Raw genomic sequence first — 22,728 nt, forward strand, 5'->3', positions numbered from 1 at the left:
CACTGCAGCGCTGCTGTGGGCCTTGTTCATCAGGAACTAGCTACCAAGGGATTTGCGAATGCCAGGGACTGATCTGGGCACGGGAGCTGCCACCGTGGGCAAGAAAGCCATCATCCTCACCTCATGGAATGTACATTCCAGTGGAAGAAACAGCTTATGCAAATAATCCTAAGTAACAAAAAGATCACTTCAGATCCCTCGCCAGGGGCTGTGGGGCAGTGACCAGCCACTCCAGTGCACCAGTGCAACGCCTGCCTCGGCCTGAGCTGTCTGTGGAATTGAGGACAAACTCAGCTCAGCGGGACCATCAGTCATGAGGAAAATCCAATCTCCTCTGCGTGGGGATTTACTGCATGGACACACAGGAAATCAGTGCGTGGGACCCCTGCCCTGTCCCCAGCATGGCCAAGCTCCCCTTACCCTGGTAATTGCTTCTTGGTTCCCATTTCATCCTGGACTGCCACTGTCTGAGCTTCTGCCTTAAGGGAGGCTGGTGGCAGGGCTGGTGGCCACAGGCCTGGCAGGGGAGTGGGCAGCTGCCAGGACTGGCTGGGGTGTGGGGCAGGGAGGGGCCTCTGCCTGGGAGTTCTGTGGTCTGTGTGCCCATTCTCCTGTTGCCCTCCTGGCCCTCCTGGGAACTTCCGGGTGTGTGTATGGATGGGAGGTGCAGGCAGGGTGGGTTAGGGAGAGGAGGCGAGCTCTGGAGGAGACTCCATTGCCAGGGCAGCGGAGTGAATCAGAGCAGGGGAAAGGGTTGACCCAGGAGGGGCGGGACATCCATTTCTGCTCCACCAATGGGTCGGCTGCTCTAAGGCCAGTGCCTTTTGTGGGCTAATCGGTTGAGGCTGGGAGGGGTTGGGTGGAAGGTGGTGGCCTGTTGCTCTGGTGAAGAGCCAGGCCCAGGAATGACATCCTGGCCCCAGGGTCACTCTCTAACCTAGGCTTAGTTTACACACCTGTAAAATGGGTGTAATCATTAAGTGTAGCACGTGTCTCCCCTCTCAGGAGGGCTGGAGCTCACTGACGACCATCACAACTCCATGGTGCAGGTACTGCTGCTGCCCCTGAGCCTGGGTTAGGAAGCCCAGGCACCAAGGTGTAGTAATGTCACTTGCCAAGGTCGCATAGCCAGGAAGTGCTGGAGGCTGGACTTGAACCCAGGCCAGCCAACCCCAGGACCACTGCGTGCCATCACTGGCGTGCTGGGGAGAACGGTAGCTGCAGCTAAGTTCTCAGTGACATCACCAATATGTGCCTGCAGTGATGAACCCCAGAGCATTTGCACAGGGTGAGGGCTTAGTATGTATTGTATGTATGTATGTATTTTTGTTGTTGTTATTACAAAATATGGCTCCCCGAGGCCACCCCTTTGGCAGGGGCTGTGATAGAGCAGCTTCCCAGGGAAGCTGGGAGATTGGAAGTGGTCTCATGAATGCCACCTGGCACATGGAGATCCAGGACACGCCACAGTCAGCACAGTCAGGCAGACACTCCCAGGGCACTTGGGGACACACACAACATGTTGGATGGAGGCGGATCCCCTTGCCTTTTCCACCCCCACCTGGCCCTGTTGCCTGATGGGACACATGAGGCTGGAGTCCCAGGGCCAGGAGAGCGCTCTGCCTGCCTGGGTGGCCGGGACATCATCATGGGGGGGCTGGGCCCCATAGCTCTATCCTCGAGTCCCCCCTGCTCCCTGCCCCAATCTCAGGGGTTGCAAACTCACATGACCAGGTGCTGTGAAGATTATGCAAGTGAGGGCGGCAGCCAAGGGAGGGACAAAAGGGGCTGGTGGGGACTGTGGTGATCTGGAGAGGACAGCTGGGAATGTGGGACCAGATCTTCCCATCCTTCCAGAGAAGCAGGGAATCTGAATTTTGATATGAAACCTGGTAGTAAATGAAGGCAAATAATTTTGAAAACTTAAACATCATCTAGACTGGCACAGTCAGCCAAACCTAGCAGGCTGATTCACCCAGAGCCATGTGGGGCCTGGAGGCCTCGGAAAGGGATGGTCCTGGGTCCAGGTGAGGTGGGAGGTGAGGCCTGGGGAGGGACCCACGACATCTTGGCACATCTTGGGGGTGGGGCAGCTCCCACTGGCCTGGCTGTAGAACCTGCTCTGGCAGGCTCTGGGGGGCCTTCTGAGGCCTTCTGAGGCAGTGGTGGCAGTGCTGAACTGTCTGCAGATAAACTACCTAACCCTGAAGAAAGCGAAGCAGGTCCTTTCCACTGCTGGACAGAGAAGGCAGGTCCCCGAGGGACAGAGGCCTGAGGGGGGATTCCCCTGAGAGTCCATGCCTGCTCTTCCTGAACCCTCCTGTCAGCTGCAGCCGAGATTGACTCAACGACACACACCTGGGTGCCAGCAAGCCCCAGCCCACTGCAGCCTTGGGGTAATTTATGCCCCAGGGTTGGGGGGAGGGTTGCATGGAACAGGAAGCAGCAGGATGTGGAGGTCTCTGTTCACCCACAGGGGCTGAAGGGTGGCTGCCACCTCCAGGACCCAAAGGGACACTTGACTGATGCTGTCTTTCTGCCCACATGGGGGCCGAGGGGCCAGGAACGATCCCTTCTCCTTTTACCTCACAGGAGAGGGAAGGAGGCATTCACTGAACCCTGGGGTTGGGAGGGGGCAGGAAGGGAGGGTGGGCTGATGTTGAAGCTGATGTTCAGGCAGATGTTCATGCTGATGTTGAGGTTGATGTTTGATGTTCAGTGGGGGAGGGCTGGGATGGAGGGCAGGCCACGCAGGACTTGTGAGCCAACCAGAGCCTGCCTGTGGGCAGGTTTTATCTGGCTCACTCAGTGGACGTTTGCTTTTTCTTTAAGTTGAGCCAACATTTAAAAGTTAGACTACCCATTTAAAGTAGAGAAAACCCTGGATGTTTGGCTTCTCTTCATTGGAGCTGAGCTGCCCAGTTGACCACAGCCCTGATCACGGGCTCAGCTCTGGGCTCTGGCTGGTGGCTGGAGAGGCTCATCATGAGGCTGAGATGTGGGTACATCCCTGTGTTCTTCCATCCCCACAGACAGGGGCTTGAAGGGCCTGCTTGCCCTTGAGGGTCTCCAGGGTGGCCCAGAGATACCTCCATGGAGGCAGGCAGGTAGGGACGGTGGGTGATTGCTCTCCAGCACCAGGCAGCTGGGCAGAGCAGGCCCCTCTGTCTTTGTAGGAACTCAGAGGGACACAGGGGGCAGGAGTGACCAGCCAGAGGCCCTTCCATTCTCCCTCCATGCTTGGGGTCAGGCGTCTCCTGGCTGGACAGAGGGGGCTCTCCTCTCACCGGGACAGTATAGGGAGGAGAGGTTTCCAAAGGACCCTCATACCTGGTGCCACTGCTATTGTTGGCACCTGAGCTGCAGTTTAGACCCCTCCTCAACTGAACCTTCTTCCCACTCCAGGGCTGCTTTTCCCAGAAGCCAAGAGCCTCCAACGCTCTCCCCTGTTGGAAGCAGGCGCATGGGAGCAGGAGGGAGGCCCAGCGATCAGGTGTCTGGGGCTGGCGTTCCAGGACCCACACTTGGGGAAGGGAGACCCCAGGGCCAAAGACCCACAGGATCGTCACCCCCACCTCAGCTCCCTCAGGATTTGTGCCATGACTAATAGCTTCTGAAGCTGTGTGTCCTGGGAAAGTTACACAACCTCTCTGTGTCTCCGCTCCCTTCTCTGTAAAATGAAGATAATAACAGTGCCTACCCCACAGGGTTGTTATGTGGATCAAATGAATTACAGCCAGGCTTGTAATAACCACTATATATGTATGGGCTACTGTTATCTGTTTCCACAGCATGATAATGCCATCGAGTATGCCAGGCCAGGATCATACCCCATTTGCAGGTGGGGACAAGAAAGCTCAGACGGCACTTGCCCGTGTAGCTCAGCCAGCCTCCAGTGGACTCGGACTCAGGCCTTGAAGGCAGCATGGGCTCCCTCCATCTGACCCCAAATCCAATGCGTCAGACTCTAGTCTTAATAACATCTTTTATTGATTTTGCAAGAGAAAAAAATAGAAATTTATTTTAGAGTTAATGCTTTACAGCATCCCACCCCCCCGCCCAAACTGCACAGTACACACAATTACTATAAACATCAACTGAGGTTCTGGGAGGGCGTGCATAGCGTTTGTGCAATCTCCTCAGCAAATCTGACCTGTACTCACGCCTTGGGCAGGAATGGGTAGCTGGGCTCTCTTTAAAGCAGTGGCACTGGCTTTGGTCCTCAGAGCTGGTTTGATCAGCCCTTACTACCCCAGGTGGCAGCTCTCCTGGGAGCCCAGAGGCCCAGGAGGTGCTCCCATATCTGGGAGCCGAGCAGAGGAGCCAGGGGCTTGGGAGCTACAGAGATGATGGATCTTCTCCGGGAGAAACAATTCTTATCTTCACATCAGCCCCGTGCTCCAAATGGAAAGCGCATTTGCATAGCTGCTCGGCAGAGGTTGCAAAGCTCATAAAAGTATTTGCTGGGCCCTCGTTGCATAGGAACGTACTTCGAGTACAGTACTGCAGCGGGCTGGGCCAGGCGCCAGGAAAACAACGGATTAATATTTGGAACGAGAAATTACCCACCACTGGGAAACCAATTAGGTCCCTGATCTGAGCTTGTTACATAGATGGAAATAGATGCGTTCTGGGCTCCACTTGGCTGGGGGGCAAGGCACATTTCCAGCTCTCTGGGAAGCGGCTGAGGGAGGGAGCAGGGGCCCGCGCCTGGGCCACAAGAGCCTCGCTGCCTGACTCCAAGGGCACAGGCATGGGCAAAAGCAAGCAAACCCGCCACCTGGCCTGGGGGAGTGGTGGGGGAGTGGCGGGGCATTGCGGTGAGAGCCACCCTCCTCCAAGGTTCAAGTGGAAGGGGCGGTGGGGGATGTCTGGGGCTCGAGGGTGGTGGGTATCCTCTGCCACCCGCCCCCCCGATGCACACCCCCATGCCTGTGTCCAGAGAGCATCTGGGTGGATTCTGCTGGCCCTCTGGGGTCTGACGCTGCCAGACTGCTGGGCTGCCCACCCTCTCTGGGCCAGGCAGCACTGTAGACATGATGGCCTGGCATGCCAGAGTGGACGGTGGGTGGGTCCAGCTTACTGCCTTCCTTCAGCAGGACTACAGGACTGGCTCCTGTGAGGGGGCCCCCCTCCTCAGCTGGGGAGTGAGAGGGTGGAGGCAGTCCTGGGTCCAGGAAACAATCCCACCTCCTCAGACAGCTCTGCCAGTCCCCAAATGGGCAGAAACATGCAGGGGTCAGGAGGGTGTTGGCCACCTCTCTGTGGGCCTGTGAAGGCAGAGTCCCCTGCAGTGTACCCCTGGCACATTGGCGTTGGAGGCCTGGGCTTCCCCCGCCCTGCTTAGCCATGCTCTGGGCCCTGAGGAGGCTGGAAGAGAGGCCTCCCCAGTGCACTTCACTGTCCTGGCCTGAGTTAGGGTCAGCCAGGCTTGAGTGGTCCCGGGCTCCCTGCAGTCAGCTCAGAACTGCAGGGGACTGCTGGAGGCCACACATGCCCTGGCCTCCTAGTCTGTCCCTCCTGTAGTTTCCAGGGTGTCATCCCCCATGTCCCCCCTCCTTAGTGGGCTCCGTCCACTCTGCGGTTCTCTTCCAGCTCTGGTGGTCCTGGCTGGCCAACACTGAGGACTTGGGGCGGGGGGACATAGTTGCTGAGAAGGCCAGTGACAGAACCCCACACTGGCTGGCAGGGCCAGCTCTCCCTCCTTCACCAGTCAGCACCGCCACCGTCTAGCTGTCTCCTCACTTATGCAAGTTTTGGGACGTAAGGCTGTCAAGGCAGAGCACAGAGGGACAGGAGTTACTAAGCCTCGAATCTTTGAGGGGTGAAATCCAAACTTCCTGGGTTGCTGCTCACGGCCCTAGAGAACAGCCCCTGCCTGGTGCGGGCTCCGCCATGCCACCCCTTGAGGCCTTTGCCCATGTGGCCTGGCACACACGCACATCCTTCTGGATCCAGCTCCGACACCACCTCCTCTGGGAAGCCCTCGCCTTGGCCTCCTCTACTAGTCTCCCGTGCACAGGGCTTCTGCCCTTGGTTGGCTCTGCCCTCTGTCCCTCAGCCCTTGGTTTACAGGTATCTGTGGCAGGAAGGTCACGTGCCACTCCCAAGATTTTGCCCCCATTGGCCCCTCCGCAGCCCCCTGCAGGGGAGGATCTGTAGGCAGGCAGGGGCGAGAGCAGGCAGGTGAGGCTGCCTGTCCCTCCTCCATTCAGACCACATGCCCGGGCTGGGATACTCTGGGCAGAGAAACGACACTGACCTGGGTCAATGGTGCTCTGCTTCCTTTTTGAGTTGGTTATGATTTGGCTTTCATTCATCATCTGGACATCCTGATCCTCCACTTGATTACTGTGGGGAGGGACGAGACAGAAGATTCGATCAGGCTCAGGCTGGTATCCCTGCCATCCATCCTTGTTAGGTTGGGCCAGAGACGCACCTGATGGTGGTGTGCTTCTCCTGGTGACAGATGTCCCTGTCCTCGGTGAAGAGGATGGTGTGGTAGGGCACCGTGGGCTCACACGTGGGCAGGATGCCCCCTACCAGGTGGCTCACCATGGCCAGGATCCCGTTGTACACAAGCAAGTCATCCACCAGGAGCTGGACAGACACAGGTGAGGGGCTGATGGACTCCCCCACACCCCATTGACTTGGGCAAAGCCTGTCATTGCTCTGAGCCACGGCTTTCTCCAGAAGGTGGGTGTCACACCAAGTGCCCAGCCTGCGTGGATTTCAGATCTTCACAACCATTGGGAAAGGCACCTGCTGCCAGCCCCACGGTACCCACAAGGATGCTGAGGCTCCAGCACTTAAACACCGTTAGCACAGTGGCAGAGCGGAGAGGCAGACGTGGGTCTCTGGACCCCAGGGTCTCCATTCTCCCATCCCAGAGCGGCCTCCCCAATCACTCGAGGAGGTTTTGAATTCACGGCTGGTGGCAAATTTCCCTGCATCTGAGGACCAGGCATTTGTGTCTCACTTTGCAATAGAGAGAAGTAAATCAAACTGCGACAAATGATAATTGCCAGCGGCCTAATTACCAACGAGCATAATTATCTCAAAAAACCCAGCTAATAAGTACTTACGCCAAACTCCTTCACCCCACGATGGGGTGTTTTCGCGTAATTCCACAGTTTGATCATTGACACCGTGGTAGGCAGATCGAAAATCACATAAACCCGGTTCACCTGTCAGAGAGCGGAGCTAATTAAAACTGGCATGTTTGGAAACAGAGGCGCTTGGCTGGGTGGGGGTGCCAGGCATGGGCAGGGGACAGGCCCCATGTTGGCCAGCCTGGAGCTCCACCGCCTTTCATCTCCTGGAGCCCATCTTGAGTCAGCTCACGTGTGCCTGCGTTTGCAACAAACTGCTGAGCTGGCTCTTGAAGGCTTGTTTCCTTGGGTCTGGCATGGCCTTCATTTAAATACCAGTGGAGAACTGGAAACATCCTGGCCTTCCCCCAGGCCAGGCATAGAAACAGTCTGGGGCTCCATGGGCCAAAGGGTCAGCCCCCAACTCTAGAGTGGAGGAACACTGCCCCCAGGCACTTGGCATGGCCCTGACTCTGGTCTGTCCTTTCCCTGAATCATAAATGAAAAGCAAAACAGAGGGGCCCACGGGCCCTGCTGGGTAGTTTTCAGCCTATATCTTCGAACCTCTGCTGGGGGAGTGTAGAGGGGGTTGTGCAGATCAGGGGCAGAATCCAGTCAGTAGAGCAGGACCCGACAGCCTCAGCCAGCCTCCCCACTTCCCCACCCTAACAAAGGACTCTAAGATATGAGGGGTCCCTTGTGGGATCGAGTGAAGAAATACGCATTCATGCCTGCCCCAGGTCCTGGTTCTCAGCCTGTGGCCACCTCGGCATGCCCCAAGAGCGAGCTGGGCTGGGGGTGGGATGCAGGGGGTGGAGGGGGGCAGCTTCTGGGTGTACCATGGGAACAGAAAGGTCAGGATGGGGTCCTCAAACTCAGCTGCCCATGGGGCTCAAGCAGATGCAAATGGTTGCATCTTATGGCTGGAGAAACTGCCCACACCCAAAGGCCTCCCAATGACAGTGGCTAATGCCTGCCCGCGGGCCAGTAGTCCGCAGCCAGCCTAAGTGCTGTGCTTCCTCCATGCGCTGTGGAGCAAGGGCGAAGGGGACAGCCTTGGCTCAGAGAAACTGAGAGACACTCATGGGGGACCCAGGTCGGGGGTGGCCTTTGGAAAATATCAATCGTAGAACTGTTCATGCTGACCCTTCTGAAGGTGACTTGAAGAAAATGTCCCCCTTATCTCCCACTCAGTCACATGGGTGGAAAAGGGAGATGTCAATGTCAGGTTGCTGCCCCAGGCCCCTCTGTGCATCTCTACCCAGGCATCCGGCCCCTGGTGAGGGGCTGCAGGGGGGCTAAGCCAACCTGTCCCCATCCCTGGGCCTCTCTGCTCTCTCCCCACCACAGTCACTCAGGCCCAGGTGGTGACGGCCACCTCTAGGCTCGCCATGGGGACTTGCAGCACAAAGATAAGCAGGGTCCAGTGCAGGGCTTGAGATCTGGGAAACTGAGTCAGCTGTCGGAAGAGCTGAGCAGGCAGACTGGGGGCCAAGCTGGGGTCAAGTGCTTGGTGACACGAGGAAGGGGCAGAAACAGTGAGCATGGAGAGAGGTGGGGGTGGGGAGCAAGGGGGCAGAGTAGACCACAGAGGACAGCAGAGGTAGAAAGAGGACCAGAGAGGGATACTCATGGGGACCAGCACATCCCAAGCCCTCGTGCCTGCTGCACTGGGCTTCCTGGCTTCAGATTCCCATGTCCCCCTGCTGTCCCCTAGAATAACCACCCCCAGAGCGCAGAGAAGGAATTGCTGGCCCAGAAGAGCTGACCCATCAGGCATATTAGCAAGGACCTAAACCTTTCTCATGGCTCCCAAGCCCTGTGACTTCTTTGAGATGAACTTGGCCTGGAAGAAGGATGTGTCACTGAGACCAGGGACAGAAAGTCCCCTGCCTGCTGCCCCTGGAACCCACCAGGCCTGGCAAGATGGGAGCCAGCCACATGTGTCTGCCATCGCTGGTGTCATTCACTTGGTCGATGAGCTTGTCAGGGGTGCGGACGTCCCCGCACACGCCCTCCAGGGAGTTCACGCTGTCAGGGAAGGCGGCGATATCTGAGGAGGTGTCTAAGCTGCCATAACCAAAAAGCCATGTGCTCGGCACAGTGTGCCACTCTGGGGGCTGCCAGCCTCTATCACACTGATGGCATGGCTCAGGGGGACACCTGAGCTGGCGGGCAGTGGGAGATGTGACAGCTAAATTAGGCATATTCTGTGGAAATGAGGGTGTGTGTGGGGGGGGCATGTGTGTGTGGGAGGGGTGGCCAGTTTCAAATATGAAGGGGAGGAAACAACAGAGGACTCGTTGAAACGAGGGGTTTCAGGAACAAAAATTTCACTGCTGCTCGGGAGAGTGGAGGGCAAACTGCAGGGGGCTTCTTTTGGAAGGGAACAGGGTGATGGCTGGCTTCTGCTTTGGCATGCAAGTCCCCATGGCCATGGGCAGGGGACTGGGGGCAGCCAGACCCAGCTATTGCTACTCAGCCGACTGGCAGAACCCAGGCTCCAGCTCTGGCTTAGCCATTAGGACCTGTGAGAGCTTGGGCAAGTCACATGACATCTCTGAACTTGTTTCCTCATCTGTAAAATGGGTATAAAAACTTCTATGTCCCAACACTGATGTGAGGATCTTGGAGGACGCCAGATGTGAGTCCTGTTGATAAAATCAGTGGGGCCTTGTACATCCAAAGAATCCCTAAGAATGATCAAAAACATCGAGAATCATGGATTTCAGCTGAAAAGGCAAATTTTTTTGTGAGGTCAAATGAGGAACCATGTGACAAGTCTATCAAAATACACATGGCATCAAAGTTTCTTTAAACTGCACGTGTGCGCGTGTATGTGTGACCAGGGGAAGCAGAAAAGTGCAGGTTTGGAGTTTGACCTGCTCTGACATTTCCCTAACTGTGGTGGGTCAGGGATCACAGACTCGAGAGCCTAGAGGGGTCAGGCACGTTACACAAAAGAGAGGCAAGATAGCTCAGTGGTCAAGAGGTGGTGTCTGGAGCCAGACTCTGGCTGTGTGACCTTAGACAAGTAACGCAGCTTCTCTGTGTCTCAGACTCCTCATCTGTAAAATGGGAATTACAGCAGTACTCACCTCATAAGACTGCTGTGAAGGCAAGTGAGGTGCCCGTGACAAGCCCTGCCACAGCGACTGGCACAGAGCGAGCCCTCAGAACAATCACAGTATGTTTTAGGGGCCTGGCAGATAACAACGGGAAGGAGTGGGGACAGAGGCAAACTGGAAGGACGTGCTTGGGGAAGAGGGCAGCGGATACCAGGGCCAGCCATCATCGCTATGCCTCACCAGGGGCCTCGTGGTGCCAAGTTCTCAAGAGAAGCTGGAGATTGGGGCTTTCATGTGAAACCTCCTGACTTTTAAAAATATTAGCAATTAATTTACAAAATTAAAAAACCCACTGGGCTCACAGTTTGCAAATTCTGGTGTACGCATACCATGAGCAAAGGGATTCCATGATTAATAAATTCAGGACATTGTGACTTGAACGCAGTACAATAGGTCTCTCCCTGCAGACCTTGTCAGAGCCTTTAGAACTCCAAAGTGCCTGTGGCTCTCTGAGAGGGGGGCCGTAGTGGGCAGCCTTTGCTCATTCACTCGACCACAGGCCTCTGGGCTTGTGGGATTCCTGCTACTGATGCCTTGGTAGCTCTGTGCTTTGCCCTCCCCCAAGGCCAGCATCTAAGCCCAGTGGCATTTTAAATCCTGGGCACTGGCTCCTAGAGAGACATTTTCCTCCACATGCAAGGCTTTTTTCTAACCCTCTGTAGGACCCTCCCATGCTCCCTCCAGTCCAGACAGAGCCCTCCTGTCCTGGAAAGGATACTGTTTTCCGACAATGGGATCTTTTCTCCCCGCTTGTCATACAGCTCCAGGCCCGTGAGGCCGATGTAATAGGGGTCACCCCAGCTGGTCAGGAGCTGAAACTGGAAAATGACTGGATTTGTTATTAAGGAAGAGAAGCCTTGATTTTCTGGAGAACAAAGTAAAACACTGACAAAGATAATGGGGAGTTTTTTGGGGAGGATTATATTGATGAAAGAGAGAAAACATTCTTTTTCTCTCAATGAGACTAAAGCCTATCAAAATATAGCATCAAATATGGCATCAAACTTTCTTTAATTTAAACTATGTGCATGTGTATGTGTGTTTTAAGAATTCAAAACCCTTCTCCAGGCCCCAGGAGACAGGATAGGAGAGGAGGGTGCTCTCTAGGGAGCTGGCAGGATGGAGAGACATTTGTGTTGCAAACTCATTGTATGATGCTGAACAAATCGTTCCCCTGTCTCATGCCCCAGTTTCCCTGGTTGTAAAATGACAGGAACAGAATACCTGTGCCCTTCTCTATCCCTTTCCAGTATGCGGAGTTAGGAGGGGGGACGCATGAGCTTTACAGCCTCAGGAGGGACAGGCCGTGGCTGGTGACCTGCCACTGCTGACTCCGTTCCACACGCACAACCGGGCATCGAGCCTTCCGCAGCCCTGTCCCCTGCTCACTCCCAGCACTCCAAGGAGTGGCTCTCAGGCATGGTCAGAGCCAGAGGCCATCCCTCCAGGAGAACAGGCTAGCTAGACAGTGGGCTTCATAGCTAGGATGACTGGGTTCACCAACCCGCCCCTACCCCTTTCCCAGCTGTGTAGCTTTGGGCAAGTTACTTAGCCTCTCTGTGCCTCGGTTTTTTTAGCAGTGAAATGGGGATGCATGGGGCTGCTGTGCGGACTGAGTTAACAGAGGCATCACACTGAGATCAGTGCTGGGCCACGTTATCTTACCTCCCCCTCCTGGCTTGTGCATAGCCCCAGTCTAATCCCTGGGGTCCGTTTCAGCTTCTCCAGCCCCTCCCAGCTAGAGCCCTGGGTGCTACCCCTGTGACCTCAGCCTGCCAGGAGGTGGAATCTGGAATAGCATTGCTGCCCCAGTCCCGCAGCACCCCGTGTGTCTGAGGATCCGGGACTCCTCCCATTCTCTGCCTCAGTTTCCCTGCATGGTGCTCCAGCTGCCTCGGAGATACTGCTCTGGCCTGGGTGTGCTGGTGGGCTGGGAGAGAAGGATACAGCCACATGGCATCACTGGTGCCTCATAGTCCATGCTTGCGCACTCCAGGCTGCTCGGGTAGAGCCTGAGAAAACACAAAACAGCACTGTGAAGAAGATCACGACGGCCCAGAAGCACTGCTCAGCGATTCCCCAGCCGAGAGACTTGAAGAAACATGGCAGTGTAGCACTCCCTGGGACGCAGCTGGGAAAGAGATGGGGCCCCTGCTCACATGACATTCCTGCTCTGCTGGGGGAGACTCAGAGCCCAGATGACAGTCATGGCCAAGGCCAGCATGAGGCTGTGCAGGTTCTCAGGGCTGCCCTGTACGGGCTCTTTTATTCCTCAGGACAACCCTAGGAGGTGCGCACTTTTAGATCCCTGGGTTGTGGATGAGGAAACCAGAACACAGAGAAGTGAAATCACTGGCTCACAGCCACGTGGCTGGGGGGTGGTGAAACTGGGATGTGACACAGGCTTGTCTGGTCCCACTGCCCACTCTTGTGATCACCCTACTCTGCTGCCTCCCACGGACAAGGAGAGTCCATGTTGTGCTGAGAACCATGACAAGCCAAGGTAAGGTCCAGTAAATTGGATGGGCAGAGTGAGCGGGTGGGGGCAGGCGATCTCAGGTGGGTGGTCTGGGAAGGCCTCTTGGAGGAGGCAGCTGTGGGAAGAGTCAGAGCCAGGCCTTCTGAGCAGAGGAACAGCAGAGTGAAGGTCCCAAGGGGGAAGGGGCTGGGAAGCTGGTGTTTGTCCCCAAAAACAGCCAGAGTGGCTGGAGTGTGGAGCCGGGTGGGAGGAGGGAAGGGAGAGGGGAGGACAGTGAAAGGTGGGGGGCCCTGAAGGTGTTAGCTTCATGATCCCAAGCAAGGGGCTCCACCAGCCAGGGCCTCAGTTCCCACATCTGTAAGATGGGCACAACAATCCCGACTTCAAAGGGCTGTTGGAGGATTCCCGAAGGACGAATGCGAAGCCCCTGGCACAGAGCAGGCCTCAGGAGGGAGGGCTTTCTCCTCCTCTCCTGTCCTCCCCGCTGGGCTTCTCTCCTGTTCCACAGTCAGTGCCCCCAGCCCTAGCCTGGCTTTCTTCAGTTTCAAGGGCCATGTTACGATTAAGTGACTGTTCCCAGTGACTGGGCCAAGAAGCGATCTCGGCTACAGTGGAGGGAAATTCATTTTATTTCCAGAGCTTACCCTCTGGCATTTGGACATCAGGGGGTTTAAATGAATAAACTTAACGTGGCATTTACAAATTGTTATGAACTTAATGCACCTGAGACTGGGGCCAAGAAATCCCAGTGAATCCATGCAATGTTAGGCTCTGTTTTTCTCTTTGAATCTTTCTAAATCAGGAACACAGAAACAGGAGAAGAAGGCCCTTCCCTGAACCAGCCAGCGGGCATTTCTGGAATCGAGGCAGTCTGTAGCCTCTTTTCCCAGCAGGAAGCGCAACGAAGCATTTAAAATCTTAAGTACTCCAGACTGTGAAAAACCCAAACATCCCCAGACAAGGCGGGTATATCCCACAGGCTTGTGGAGAGGCTTGGCTGAGCTTTAGAAAATGACCAAGTTGAAAAGCGATGTGTTTGATCATCATTTCAAAACCTTTTAGGCATACACTTCAGAGTGATGCGCAAAGCAAGCGGGCCCGTGGATGGGAGGGGACATTCGCGATGCTCACTCCCCCTCACCTCCTGGCTGGCTGGGGCAGCAGTCGAGCCTGTAGGTAGTCCACGAAGAGGATTTCTTGAGCGAAATCAAAGTGGCAGTTGCCCGGCCCTTTCCGGATGAGAAAGCCCTCCGGGGGAGAGACGCACAAGCCATCCAGGGAGACGTGGACGATTTTGGCCTGGCAAACACGAGAAATAACATGGCTGCAGAGAAGCAGCCAGTGCAGAGGGGAGTGGCGTGTGCTGCTGGGACGGGTGCTGCCGGCTGTGGGCACTTTCCATGGAGAGCCCTTCTCTGGGCTTGAGAAATGGCTTGGTCTGGCATTTCTCCCAGACCAGAGCCACCTGGCTGGGCTCCACTGCCCAGTGTCACCCCCACGCCACATCAGGCGCTGTGCCATGCCTGGGCAGTTTGTAGGGGACAAGACAGGCGAGGGCCCTGCTGCAGCAGACATGCACATCCAGTCTCCTGATCACAAGTTTCAGGGGTGTCCCACGAGTTGGCCCAGGCCCCACCCACCTCACCAGTTGCAGTGGCTTGAGGTGGTATGATGTGGAGATCAAGGGCATGGACTCAGGTGCTCCCACATCCAACGCTAGTAGCTGTGCAAATTGCTTAACTTCCCTATGGCTCAATTTCCTCATCTGTTAAAGGGCACAGTAATGAGTTAACTTACGTAAAGCACTCAAAATAGTGTCTGGCACAAAATGGTTGCCACCTAAGCAGTACCCTCAGTGCTTTCTGGGTCTCTCTTGATGGCAGAGACCCAAGATGGACCATCTCTATATCTGTCTTAGTGCCTGGAACTTGTAGGTGCTTACTAAGAGCTTGCTGAATTCATATGGATTTGGGCCAATGTGTCCTCCTGGTCTAGGTCAGAGTTCTCCAGCCAGATGACCAGAATCTACCAGTAAATATCAAAGCCCTAATGGCAGAGTCTGAGGTGGCTATGGGGGGCAAAGATGGGCAGAGAGGAGCGACAGCTAGTACCCTCTCTCTGACTACAGCCTCTGGAATCAGCTTCTCCTCAACACCTTACCCCACCTTCATGGTTACCAATGTGGTTAGCAGCTGCAATCAAACTGGTGGGATCTCCCCTTCGGGAGAAGCAGGGAGTCCTCCTGCAGAAGGAAGGAAGGAAGGGGCCCCGCCCTGGGTCTCAGAGGTAACTCATGTGCCCCCCAGCCCTCTGTTCCTTCACACTTTGGGAGACCCTCTGTGTCAGTCCCTCTCAGGGCACAAAAACTGAAAAGAACAGGGTCACTGGCTCCAGGTGTGGCTGTTACTAGGTCTTGGCCTCTGTCTCTCTATCTCCCCCTTCTGCTTTCTTCAAGGCTGATGCCCACCACGCCCCAGAGCTGGGCTTGTGACCTGACCAGAACAGTTAGCATAACTCCTGGGGTTTGCTGGGTGGCCTTGAAAGGCGAGTTCTTTCTTCTGGTGGTCTTGGAGCTTGCAGGATGGAAGCCTGGAGTTGCCAGGGTCTGTCCTGTGGACAGAGTCACCTGAAAGTGAAGTGCAGTAATAGAGCAAAGCAGGGGCCCAGGAGCCCCTATCCATCCTCCAGGGCCAACACCTCCTCCAGGAAGCATCCCTCACTTTCCCAGGCAGAGCTGGCCATCTGTCCTCTGTACATTCCCTTGGAGGTGGCTTCTATTACCACCTCCATCTTACAGCCAAGGAAACTAGAATTCAGAGAGGCTAAGCAATTTGCCCCAGGGACCACTGAAGGCATCTGAAGCCCCATCTCCCAGGCCCTGGCTTCCAACCACATGCCAGGGGCCTATAACCAGGGTGCTCAGCAGGGCCTCTGGGGTGTGGGCATAAGTCATAGTGCCCACCACACTGCACTTGGGGATGTGCCTGTCCAGGCTACGTGCCTTTCCCCCCACTTCCCTCATCCCATCGTGGCCACTTGTCACCAGCACTGAGGCTGGTGGGAGGCAGATCTGTGAAGAAGGGACTTTGAGCCCAGTGTTTCCAGATGGTACATCTGGGTCATGGAAGCTCAACTGGAAAGACTGGGATTTGCTCAAGGGAATTTAAAGGCCGAATGCACAACTTGAAGAAGGCTGTTTTTATAATGCCAATATATCTGACTTTTTCAATGTGCTGAGCCTGGGAGAGCACTTAAAAAGACACAGGCAGCTCTGGGAAGATTTGTAAACTGCCCACTCAAGGAACCCTGGCTCCAGAGTGCATGGCTGGCTCAGCTCCTGCCACATCAGGAGCTGAGCCCACTGTAGTAAACGCAGCACAATTCTTCGGACCCTGTAGGTGCCATAGGAGAGACTCCCTGGCATGGTACATGGTGGGGAGTCTGGATCTGGGGGTTCCAGGACCTGAGGACAGTCCTGATTTTGTCACTTTTATGGGGCAAAGGTGATGCCACCCCTCCTGAGGCAGGTATCATCCCCCTCCTCATTTTACAGATGAGGAAACAAGCCCAGGGAAAGCTGGTCACTTGCAGAAGGCCACGTGGCCAGCTGAGATTCAGACTCAGGCCCTGCTGACATTAGGCTTGCTCTATTTTAGGTGACTTTATCATCCCTTTCAGGTGATGGGAGGGAACAAATGTTTATTCACTTGTTGCCACCCAAGGTCAGAAAAGCCCATGGGAAGGGCCACTTTTTTTTCTTCTTTATTTTTGTTGGCTGGCTGATGTGGGGATCTGAACCCTTGACCTTGGAGTTAGAACACTGTGCTCTAACCAACTAAGCTCTCTGGCCAGCTGCAGGAAGGGCCACTTCTGATACACTTTTTCTCATTCCCACAGAGGCCGTGCTTGGAAGCCCTCCTGCTTTTTTACACCCAGCAAGAGAAGAACGTAGTGTGGAGAGGAAGAGTGTGGGCTCCAAGTCTGGCAGACCTGCATGGGGACTCTAGCTGTGTGACATTGGGCAAGTGACTGAACCTTTCTGAACCTCAGCTTAAGGAATGGAAATCATCATGTCGAAGGGATACCTGCACTCCCATGTTCACCGCAGCTCTATTTACAACAGCCAGGAGTTGGAACCAGCCCAAATGTCCATCACTGGATAAGGAAAATGTGGTATATATACTCAGTGGAATACTACCAGCCATAAAATAAAATGAAATTCTGCCGTTCACAGCAACATGGATGAACTTAGAGAAAATTATGTTAAGTGAAATAAGCCAGGCACAGAAAGAGAAATCCACGTGTCCTCACTCATAAGTGGGAGCTAAAAAAAGAAACAAATAAATAAAAAAAGAAAGATACAACAATCACAATAACACACTGAAATTTCAAAAGGAGAGAGCAGAACTGAGGTTACCAGTGATGGGAAAGGGGGAGGAAGGAGGGTAAGGGAGAAATTGGTAAAGGGCCACCAAAAACGATTACATTGTCTAATGTTGAATATACTAATTGTCCTGTATTGAGCATCATATATTACACACGAGTATTGATATTCAACTCTGTACCTCACAGATATGTACAACCATGTTTCAATAAAAAATGCTTTAAAAATGCCTATTAAAAAACAAAACAAAACATCATGTTGTATGCCATAATATATACACTTTTCATTTGTCAATTAAAAAATTTTAAATTAAAAAAAACCCAAACCCTGCTAGAGGGGGCAATAACACCTGTATCCCAGAGGCTGGGATGAGAGTCTAGTGAGATGCTGAGCACATGTGAAGCCATCAGCACAGGCTGGCCACCCAAGCGCTCGGTGGACATCAGGGATGTAACTGACCACTGCATATTGCGGGGAGGGCTTGCTGAGGCCCCCCCCAGCACCAGAAGAAACAAGGCTCTGCAGTGTTCCGAGGCTGCCCTGGGCTCTTTAGTCTGCATTTGCTGTTTGCAGAAGGAAACGGCAGTTCGCTCTCTCCCTGGATATATACCCCCCACCCGACTCCATTTGGAAAGTTCTGGAGGATTTATGCTCCTCTCTGGCAGCCATGCCAGCCATTCATCAAGGTGCTGTTTCCCTGACAGTGGACTGAGCACGGCTGCTGTTCCCCAGCTTACCCCTCGATAGGTGTCCTCGAGAGATTTATTGTAGTTCCAGAAGCGCAGGCCTGCGATGCTTTCGGCTCTGTCGAAGCGGATGGTGACCACGTGGTCCAGCCCCGGAGAGAAGGGTATCAGCCACATGTGCTCATCCTCCATGGTGATGTTGGCTCCGTCGATTAACCTGTGCACCGTGGGATGGAGCAGCAATGTGGCGGCAGCCCAGTGGGCATGGGAGAGACCATGCTGGGTCTCCCATCCACTCCTCCCCGCTGCGGCCCCCTGCCTGCACTAGCCTGCTGGACCAGGCTCAGTAGGGGGAGCTGTGACTAATCAGAACAACAGTGAGGAGTCATCTCTCATCTATGAAATCTGACAAAATTAAAAAAAACAAAAAAACCCCCCAAAAAACCAGCCTGTGCTGTTACAGGTACGTTGAAGCAATCATCAGGCTTAAAAAAAAAAAGGTGGTAAATGTGTTATTTTTCAGAATCCTTTAATCCAGTGATCTCACTTCTGGGATTTTTTTTTCCCCTAAGGAAAATTTATTCAACATGTTGGAAGGGCTATCTGCACAAAGATATTCATTAGTGTTATTTATACTGGCAAAACAAACAAACAAACAAAAAAAAAAAGCGATAATCTAAAAGATCTCAAAACAGGGAAATGGTTAAGTAAATCTGTACAGTAGTTCACATGATAATCATGAGGATGTATGCTATGCTTTGAATGTGTCCTCAAAAGTTCATGTGTTGGAAACTTAATCCCCAAATTCATACGTTGATGCTATTTGGAGGTGGAGGCTTTGGTAGGTAATTAGGATCAGATGTGGTCATGAGGGTGGTCCCCATGATGGCATTAGTGGCTTTATAAGAAAAGGAAGAGAGACCCAAGCTAGCACTCCTGCTCTGTCTCACCATGTGAGGTCTCCCGTCATGTCCCAATGCAGAAGGCCCTTGCCAGATGCCAGCGCCATGCTCTTGGACTTCCCAGCCTCCAGGACCATAAGCTAAATAAACCTCTATTTTTTATAAATTACCCAGTCTCAAGTATTCTGTAAGAGCAGCAGAAAAGAGACTAAGACACTGCAGTAACATGGAAAAGGTAGGCTCCAGGATGGCAGGGACACTGATGACGATGCTGTAAAATGAAGACAAGAACTAGGAGAGACTATGCAAATGTAATGATGAGAGGTGAATATTTTTCTCTATTTTATAAGTTTTCTGTAAAATTGCTGTATTGACTTTATCGTACATTTTGAAAGCAGTGTATCTCTTCCTTCTCATGCTGGGGGAGAAAGATACTAGAGCTCCAGGGTAAACTCGGCTGCTCTCAGCTTGGGACAAGGACAAGAAGGGGCAAGTGACTCTATAGGAGCTGGTCTGGTCAGACAATGCTCTATAACCACATGATCTGGGCAGTCTGGGGAGCCCCTAGTCATCAGAGGGCGCCCCCAGCACCCTGTGCTCTTCTCAGCTACTGTTCTGAACGCGTCACCTCAGCCCCCTGTACTCCCATCCTTGCCAGTTTCTGTTCCCCTGCTTCGGACATCCTGCATGACTCATCCTCCTCAACTCTGCCGTATTTGTCCCAAGGAGACAGGGGCCCTGTGTCTGGCTGCCCTGGACTGTCCAGCATGCCTTTACTCAGACCCCAGATCCTTGTCCTTGTGGCTCTGGCCCATGTGTCTGGCATTGCCCCTCAGGGGACTAGTGGTCAGCCTCTTGGGCAACCCCCTCCTGTCTCCTTTCCTTTTTCCTGAGCCTCTCCAGCTCCACACCCCTGGATTCCTGGTGACCATGAGGCTGCTGTATGGGGAGAAACTCAGCCTGCTGCCACGTTTTCTAGATTTTAAAATAAACATTTTTTCCCCTCTTACATTTTAAAGTTTTGGGTCTGGAATAAATCTTACAATCTAAGTGTTCATCCAAGGAGGTGACGTTTCTTTTTTCTGTAAAAGGCTGTTATCAAATTGATGGATGGTGTGTCTCACAATTGCTGGCATCTTAAAACTGAGGTAATTCAGCAATTCAACACTGGGGTGTTTGTGAAACTAAGCTGACTGTGGACTACCACTAAGGAACCTTCTACTTCCTTGCAAAAGCAGTTACCTTTCTGCCCTAGAAATGGGGCTGCCTTCATAGCAAACCCACTAGTTAAGCATGCCTAGTGGCTAGATTATGGTTTCTAAACACCATTTCCCATTAGAAGGAACCAGAGCTTCTTGGAGAAATGGCTAACTCCAGGACTGGGACAAGAAATATACAAGATGATCCCAGAACATCCAGTTCCATCAGAAAGCAAGAAAGCAGTCAGACATGACTATTTTAAAAGGATGCAGGAGCTTCCAGTATTCATGAGGGGGCCGTTTGAGCATTAATAAGGATAAAAATTGTAATGGACTGAAACTCTTCAAATACAGTATGTTTAAATCCATGAGTTTATAATGATACTCAAAAACAAACAGATGAATGTTTTAGAAGATGTCCGAGAAAGTTTCTTGTTTTGAAAACTGAAAAAAAAAAAAAAGCGTTGGGGGGAGAATCAAGCATTTAGGCTATTTGAATTGTGTCACAGAGTAACCAAATAATTGAGGGAAATTCTCTCTTTATTGCAGTAGTGTTGGCAAATAAATTAGGAAAAGTATGACAGGGCTGTCACCATTTTGTAGCCCCTAACGGATTAATAGATCTAGGCACTGAGCATGACTGGCTCCAAGTGTCACAAAACGCCTGACCACCAGATATTACATGTGCCCAGAGGGCCACTTGCGTGCGTCATCTTGCCCCAGTGGTCAAAGTTCAATCTGATCAGGCCTCTAATCTAAATGAACAATTTCTCAGAAATACAGGGGACTGAGGAACAGGTTAAATAATACCATAGAGATGCAACCAGCAAAATCCAAACTCCACAGGCAAAAATCCTGGTTTCTTTGACAAATAATTTACAAGAAAAATGGAACCAGAAGGAAGGGCACCTAGAGATTACAGGAGGCTTAAGAGACACATCAACCAATCACAATGCATGGGTCATATCTGGATCTCAATTCAAGAGAACAAACAAAAAAAAAGCAGAGTGGGTGAGTGGCTGGGGGACTGTAAAGGAAATATGAACCTGCTGAATATCTGGCAATTCAAAGAATCATTAACTTTTTAAAGTATTATATTTGCACTGAGATTAGTTTTCTTTTAAAAGTCCTTATTGTTTAGAGAAATATTTAGAGAGCAAGTGCTGTCAGGACTGGGATTTGCTGCCAGATGATCTGGGCAGAGGGGTGGCAACTGGGTGTAATGGATGAGCAAGCTGGGCCGTGTGCTCATCACTTCTGGAGCTGACCAGGAGCCAGGCCCACGGGTTCCAAGTCCAAGTACTCAGGAGAGGGACTTGTGGGATGTGGAGGTCAGAGCTGCCCATCAGCAGCCAGCAACAGCAGGGGATAAGGGCCACCTTAAAGGAAAGCAGGGAGGAGCCTATTGCTGGCCCCGCACATGCTCTGGGCCAGGGCAGGGGGCACACCTGCAACATGACAACCCCCTCCCAACCCCAGCCATGGGAATTATCATCCCCATTCTAGTGAGAGGAGACCAAGGCAGGTAGACAGTATAACCTAGAGGTTAAGTGCATGGATGCTGGTAGCCCACAGGCCTGTGTTCAAATCATGACTGTGCCACTTAACTCATTTGGGTGACCTTTGGCCAGTTTTTAACCTTTCTGCATCTCAGTTCCCTCATCTGTAAAGTAGGAATGATAACAGTACTTTCCTCATAGTGCTGTTTGAGGCTTAAATGGATGAATATTTGTAACCTGCTCAGCACGGTTCAGTGCCTGGCATTCAATAAGTGTTCAAAAATGGCAGTTATAATATCAGCTACTGCTATTATCATTACTGTTACTATTGGAGAGGTTAAGACCCTCCCTTAACAGATGGCTTGGGGCACAGGTGGGATTTGAACTCCCATCCCCCTGATTCCCCCAGACTCCTCTCATTCACACCTCCAGGCAGTGCCCAGGCCCCAGGCTGTCTACAGCAGGGGTGAGCGTCACTCTGTGGGTTACAGCGTCCCCTTATGGACTTGACCCAACCTTGTCTTATGAAATTTGACAGGTGCAGAGGAAAGTAAAGCTGCAGATGCTTGCGGAGACGTCCTCAGCAATCACCTACCAAGAGTGGGTCACTCATGCATGAACACGGAGCTGTCTGCTGCAGAGGTTTGCAGACAGCTGCTGTGTGTGAGGCACTAGGCTCGCTGGAGAAAACACAAACCACGCTGCATCTGGAAGCACGAGCACCTGGCTTTGAATCCTGCCTACCACCTGCAGCTGTGGCCCTGGGAGGGTCACCTCCCTTTCCTGAGCCTCGGTTTCCCTTGACCACATGACCTCACAGGGTGGCCGGGAGGAGGTGACATATGGGATGCCCTCTGATGTTTGTGTCTGAAGAAGAAGGACAGGGTCCCCGAAACCCTGCTGTCATGAAAGTTAAGCTGCTATGAACACTTACTTGTCCAGGGTCCGGCAGTCTTCGATGTACTCAGGGAGGTCATTTAAGTCTCTGGGGGAGGCGGAGATCTGGTGTAGTTGGATTGGCAGTGCCTGTCCCTCCTTGCCCACCACTTCCAGGCCAGTGAGCCCTAGGTAGTGCAGGTCTCCCCAGGAGGCGGTGAAGTTCAGTTGAAGGCCTGCAGCAGTATGAAAAGCGGCCTGTCAACACTAGAGGCGCCAGAGGAGGTATGTTAGATGGAGATGGAAGAGGCGTGATTTTCAGCCTCTGCATTCTACCAGCTGGGCCCAGACTCAACCAAAGTGCTTTGAGGGTGGGCTCTGCACCATTCCTCTTGATGGCCCTTGGGCCCAGGCCACTGCTGGTGCTCAGGAAATGTCTGTAGGCTGAATGGGCTAGTGTCATTTAAACCTGCACATGGCCCTC

The 22,728-nt window shown here is 53.1% G+C and overlaps 1 protein-coding gene across 1 annotated transcript in view; it reads right to left on the reverse strand.

Moving 5' to 3' along the window:
* Nucleotides 1–5,192: 5,192 nt before the first annotated feature.
* KATNIP (katanin interacting protein) overlaps nucleotides 5,193–22,728 on the reverse strand; it is a 180,719-nt gene continuing 163,183 nt past the window's right edge. Inside the window, exons 19-28 of the mRNA XM_063100158.1 lie at nucleotides 22,303–22,480; nucleotides 17,820–17,985; nucleotides 13,840–13,997; nucleotides 12,167–12,231; nucleotides 10,938–11,048; nucleotides 9,005–9,144; nucleotides 7,086–7,187; nucleotides 6,440–6,600; nucleotides 6,263–6,351; nucleotides 5,193–5,769 (exon numbers count right to left, since the gene is read on the reverse strand). Coding sequence (XP_062956228.1) covers nucleotides 5,714–5,769; nucleotides 6,263–6,351; nucleotides 6,440–6,600; nucleotides 7,086–7,187; nucleotides 9,005–9,144; nucleotides 10,938–11,048; nucleotides 12,167–12,231; nucleotides 13,840–13,997; nucleotides 17,820–17,985; nucleotides 22,303–22,480 — 1,226 coding nt within the window. The 3' untranslated portion in view covers nucleotides 5,193–5,713. The remainder of the gene's footprint in view (nucleotides 5,770–6,262; nucleotides 6,352–6,439; nucleotides 6,601–7,085; nucleotides 7,188–9,004; nucleotides 9,145–10,937; nucleotides 11,049–12,166; nucleotides 12,232–13,839; nucleotides 13,998–17,819; nucleotides 17,986–22,302; nucleotides 22,481–22,728) is intronic.

The sequence above is a fragment of the Cynocephalus volans genome, chromosome 6, assembly GCF_027409185.1.
Source record: "Cynocephalus volans isolate mCynVol1 chromosome 6, mCynVol1.pri, whole genome shotgun sequence".
NCBI lineage: Eukaryota > Metazoa > Chordata > Mammalia > Dermoptera > Cynocephalidae > Cynocephalus > Cynocephalus volans.